The sequence below is a fragment of the Cornus florida genome, unplaced genomic scaffold (genome assembly GCF_030987335.1).
Source record: "Cornus florida cultivar Cherokee Brave unplaced genomic scaffold, ASM3098733v1 CherokeeBrave_3.0.0_Hap2_Chr11, whole genome shotgun sequence".
NCBI lineage: Eukaryota > Viridiplantae > Streptophyta > Magnoliopsida > Cornales > Cornaceae > Cornus > Cornus florida.
In genome coordinates this window covers 105,836,551-105,842,262 of record NW_026775581.1, presented here as the reverse complement: position 1 = coordinate 105,842,262, position 5,712 = coordinate 105,836,551, and the positions used below count along the sequence as shown (strand labels likewise).

Here is a 5,712-nt window from a genome sequence, read left to right as displayed (position 1 = left end):
TATATTGTTTTAGTTGGTGTAGACTTGTCAGCAATAATTGCTTAGTGCGGTGATAAGCATGAGAGTTTGGAGTGTTAGCCTCTACATCCAGTGTGAGGCTATCCATCCGGATGGTCACTTTTGGCGGCTGGCGGCCAAACTAGCCTCTCTTTTATTATTAATTTTTTCATATATGGTTGTAATTAAAAATAAATAAATTTAATAGGACCCATCACTGACTCGCCAACTGTGTGGCACGCCCGTATGCAATTAAGTTTTTTTTTTTTCAAAGTATTTTTATCAAAATGGGAGCTTTTAAGCAGTTTCTAGTGAAGAATGACTTCTATAATTGGATACTATACTAAAATAAAATTTTAACAAATTTCAATATTATGTCCATTCTGCTAACACCACTCCAAGCAATAATATCTCATTTGCTCAAGTACTTTTTCAACCTGGATTCTTCAGAAAGATTAAATACTGATCAAATCTACATGAGTACAGCATACACATTGTATATACATCCTCACCTTTTACACGAAAATTTCTGTGATAGGGACCTAGAAATCATTCCAGAGGTTAGTCATTCTCATTTCTCCCTAGAAGTTCCATATACTCATGTCCTGCCTTTTTCAGTTCCAAGAGAACAATTCTCTATACAGTGCCGTACATCAATCATTGGTATGTCGAGGCAAATTTATCACTATGACATTGTCCTGACTAATCTCCAAACCTATCATATCTCCTCCCAGAGAGCTCATTATTACTTTCTCTCACAATTGATACATAAAACGGAGATGCCGGTGATTCAGTATATCCCATCTCGCAATGATGGCTGCACTTGGAATGTTTTCCCGTCTTTGGCTCCCTCTATTCCTATCTCTTCTATCCTTCTAATGGCCTCTCTAACATCTAGCCGCTGCTCGGGGTTAATTTCAGTGCAAGCTGCACCAATGTGGAGGAGCCGCTCCATATCACCTCGAGAACTTGTAGAGTGTGCAATTTCTGGATCAAATAATTCTGCTTCTCTCCCTTCTGAAGTCGCTGTTTTTACCCATTGGACTACATCAATCCCACCCTTGCCGTTGTTGAGATATTGGGAAGGAAATTTTCCTGTAAGGATTTCAAAAATGACAATTCCTAGACAATACACGTCACACTTGGGAGAAACCTGGCGGCTTTTTGCAGCCTCTGGAGATTTGTAGGCAAACAGTGACTGCGCAGCTTGGTTGGTGTTAACTAACGCACAAAATCCATAATCTGCAAGGAATGGCTCATAGTTAGAGCCAATAAGAACATTGCTTGATTTGAGATTGCCATGGGGCAAGTCAAAGCAAGCAAGTTCAGTGTGAAGATAACCCAACCCTCGGGCAATTCCTTGAACAATCTTTAGACGGGTAGGCCAGTTGAGCTCATCATGACTAGGTCCACGATCACCTAAAGAAGTATACAAATATTTATCAGAAATGAAAGATGTTTTGAGGAAACATGATGTTGAGATCAATAGCTCCATTAAAACTAGTTAGAGGAGAAACATTCACATATAATACATGAATTTATGTTCTGCATTGGATTGTTGGCATTGGTTGACTGCATTCACAGCCTTGAGAAAGTTTTCATGTCAAATATTAGGAAGGAAGAGAACTACAATTAGCCTGAATTAAGCACTTATGTTTACGTTACAATCTATAAGGATATAATAACAATTTGAGACAAACATAAGGTCAAGAGTGCAGATTTTAGAGGAACTTGATTCTTACCATGCAATAGATAAAGCAAACTGCCTTTCTGAACGTGCTCATAGACTATTAGCTTCTCATCTTTGCGATAATGGTAAGCTAATGGTGGCGAGACATTCTGGTGTCGTAGTTGTCCAAGCCGCCTGATCTCTGCATCAAATCCGTCTTTTCCCAACTTATTCATATCTTTTACCCTCTTCACTACCACAGTCATCCCATTAGACATCATGGCCTTGTATGACGATCCCAATGTCCCGTTTCCAAGCACCTCTGCAGCTGCCTTCATCAAATCTGGCAACCCAAATACACCCTTCTCATCATTTACCAGCACTAGATCCGGAGCACCCTTGCCATAGTTCGTTCCCTTACGGCTTGACCCCATTCCTTTCCGGCTTGTATCCATATCCTTTTTAGTTGAAGTTGATACGTGCACCTCGACTGAGTCATCAAGATTTTCTTTTTCAAGCACAGTGAACCTCTCTTGCCTTTTCCTCATCACCATAATTGCCACAACCATGAGCAATAAAAACAACACAGCCACAGACATGAGCACTATAGCAGCAAGTGTATTAGAGGAAGAACTGTCGCTACTTGGCTCAGGCGCTTTTGGACTTTCTGCCCGAGCACACCTTTTACCTAATTTTGCCCCGCAGAGCCTGGGGTTTCCTTCAAATGAGCTCGAATTAAATTTTGACAAACTAGCTGGAATTTCCCCTTCCAAATTATTATTTGATAGATCAAGTGATGCCAATGTGGTTTGTCCAAATGCGGGAATTGCACCTGAAAATTGATTGTTTTCAAGATGTAATTCAATTAGGTTATCCACGTTAGCCAATGAAGATGGAACTCCACCCGTGAAGTTGTTCCTCGGAAGCCACACTTTCTTCAAAGACTCCATTTTTGCAAAGTAGTCCGATGGAATGTCACCCGAAAACTGATTCCCCGACAGGTAAATGGCCTTCAAAGCGCCAAGGCGATTGAATTGTGGAATTGCACCCGAGAAAGAATTGTTCACAATACTAAGAGTCCGAAGGCCAGGCATTTGAACCAGCGCGTCTATATCAATAATCCCGGACAAACCCATTTTTTGAAGACGAAGACCAGTGACAATGCCATTGGTACAAACAAGACCTTCCCACAACTCCTTATCTTTATCACAAGGCTCGGAGCCCGGCTTCCACGAATCGAGAGCCTCAGCGTTTGTAAACGATTCCTTGAGTTTAAGCAAAGCCTCGGAATCAGAAACAGAAGATGACATGGGAGAGATGATGAAGAGAACGCAGCAGATCAGAAGGGCAGCAGGTCCAAGAACACCCACAGTGGCCATTAATCAAACAGGTCATGTGCGTTTGGCTGGTGCAGTACTTTTTGGGGTTTTTTCCTGGCTAATTTTCCGTTTTCTCTTGATGGGTTGTTCTAGTTTCATGGTGGTGTTGTTTTTGAGAATTTGGTGATGGAAGTGGAAAGTGGAAAAGAGCCTCAGAATGAGGGGGGAAGTGAAGAGAGAGAGAAAAGGGAGAGAATAAGCTCTTTGTGTTTGACCAGTTCAGTGAAAAACCGTTATTGTCGTTGGGAAATTCCGAAAATGCATGGTATTAATTAGTGGAGTCCATACAATTAATTGTAACAGTAAAAACCATCTGAACATTTTATAGGGTATGCAAACGTCGATTCACCAAATGATGGGTGGTAACAAAGGTAATATATATAGTTATTCGTTTTTATTATTACTGTTATTTGTTTGGCTCGAAGACCTACCCGCAGAGGTATTAGGGTGTTTTTAGGCGGGTGTGTTAGGACAGCTTAATTCCAACTTATGTTAATTAATTGGTTATGGCCAACTCCTTTCTGCCTGGTTTATTGTTGGTGGTTGATCCTAATGTTCATCCCCAAGCTATACCCTAAATTCTTGATTTTATATTTTTATTTTTGGAAACGATAAATCATTCCAATAACATGTTCTTTGACTTTATAATTGTAAGGTAAATTTTAGATATATGCAATCACTCACAAACCACACATATCATTTAAATCCGATTTTTTTTTTACCCAAACTCAAGATGTTCAAATTTATGACTCGTTCTTAAAAATTATTGAGTTTGTGTCTCAAATTTTTTAAGATTATTGAGTTTGTGTCTCAAATTCTTGAAGATTGTTGAACGCTAAAGAAGTCGGATTAGTCCAATTTAATTTTAAAATAGCAAGTTACTGAGTCTAACTTAAGTTGTATAGATAAAACTTTAATGCAACCAAGGCCTCTTTAATTTTTTTTTTTAATCACCTAACTTGTAAAATGTAATACACAAAGTATCAATTAGACATGTTTTGATTAACAAATGTGCCATGGAGTAGGGACTATGAACTATTTAAAGGTAAGGGATGGAACTAAGTACTGAAGATAAATCATACTTCACAAGTCTCAAACTACAAAAATGAGCATTTTTTTTCATTACGAATGAATTTTATTTATAGTGTGACGTGTAAGGCCGAAGTTGGAGTTAGAAGTTTTTTTTTTTGACCAATTGGAATTGAAGTTGAGGTGTGGTTATTTTGTCTTGGTGTGACGGAATTGGTCAGCTCTCATTTCTTGATGTCATTACTTCAAACAAGCAATTTATTTTTCACCAATTCGTTTTGTCAGCTGAGATAAAAAAAATAGTGTAAACAAGCAATTTCTTTTCAGTTTTCACCAAATTGTTTACTTGGCTAGCATCGGTCCTGAATGGACTACTTCAACCATGGATATTGATTTTTGCATTTAGAGGGCTTTTAAACCTTGGGCCGAACGCCCAATGTGAGTGCAGTTATTATAAACGGAGCGTGGATTCACGTATGTCACAATATAAACGGATTTAGATTTATTTTAATTGAGTTTGAGTATACCTTTAATATCATGTCGTATTCGGATTAAAGAGTTCAACACGTGTAACATGTACATACCCATTTAACTAAAAATTTCATAATTATGCTAATATCCTAGTATAAATCGTTACATGTTTAGACTCATTACTATAGACAATTGAATCATTTCAACATAAATTCTAACAAAAATACACATTAACTCCTTAGTTAATTTTTTTTTTTTTTTGGCTAATATTTATTGTTTGATAGAGTATTATAAATAATTAAAATAATAAATGTTAAATTTGGATAAATAGGTCATTAAACAGATTAACACGTATAATATGTTTAATAAATAGGTCGGGTTAATATTAAGAGTTTTTGACACAATTATTAAATAGCTCGGGTTCGGATTGACCTTTTCAGTATAATATCTATATTAATACGACACGATTATAATCCACAAGTTCGAATTGTTAACCCTATGTCAAAAAAAAAAAAAAAAAACGAAAAAGAAAAAAGAAAAAAGAGGTCATATCCATTGTCCAGTGTGTTTGAAATTATAGGGTGTTTCCTCGAAGTATCCAAATAAGCAATCCAAGTTCCTAATTATGAAACTTTGTTGGTTTAGTTGTGTGTGGAATGTGGAGCTGTTTTTTTTTTTTTTTTGAAATATTGCAAGTGTCATGATACTCAGATAAAAAAATTAGACCTATTTGTTAGACATAATTTACTTGGCACAAAAAGACAAATTAATATGATAATCATATGATCCCACTAACATGTCCATTAAAACAACCTGAATTTTCAAAGATAAATTTACCCTTATATTGCCTTCCCATATTCATCCTACCTTACAATTCTTGTTTTTTTAAAAAAATGTAATTAAAAATTCCTAAAATTTGTTTTATAAATTTTATCATAACACTATTTCTCTCTAGATAGATGTGTAATTCAATCCACATAACTTTGTTTTTAAAATTTTATCAAAACACTCTTCCTCTCTTTTTTATATATATATACAAGAATATGCAAAATTTTGCAAAACGTAAAAAAAAAAAAAAAATAATAATAAACACGAGGGACAGAGCCCCTGCCCTGCTTACCATATATACATAATATGTATTTTACTATATATATGTAAGAAATTTTA

At 36.2% G+C, this 5,712-nt stretch overlaps 1 protein-coding gene across 1 annotated transcript; it reads right to left on the bottom strand.

Annotated features, from left to right (window-relative positions):
• Positions 1 to 379: 379 nt before the first annotated feature.
• On the bottom strand, positions 380 to 3,497 carry LOC132286287 (pollen receptor-like kinase 3). Its single transcript, XM_059788595.1, is given in 3 exon segments — positions 380 to 798; positions 800 to 1,416; positions 1,740 to 3,497. Coding segments are annotated over 3 exon segments (2,022 nt in total). The 5' UTR covers positions 3,046 to 3,497; the 3' UTR covers positions 380 to 699.
• Positions 3,498 to 5,712: the final 2,215 nt, after the last annotated feature.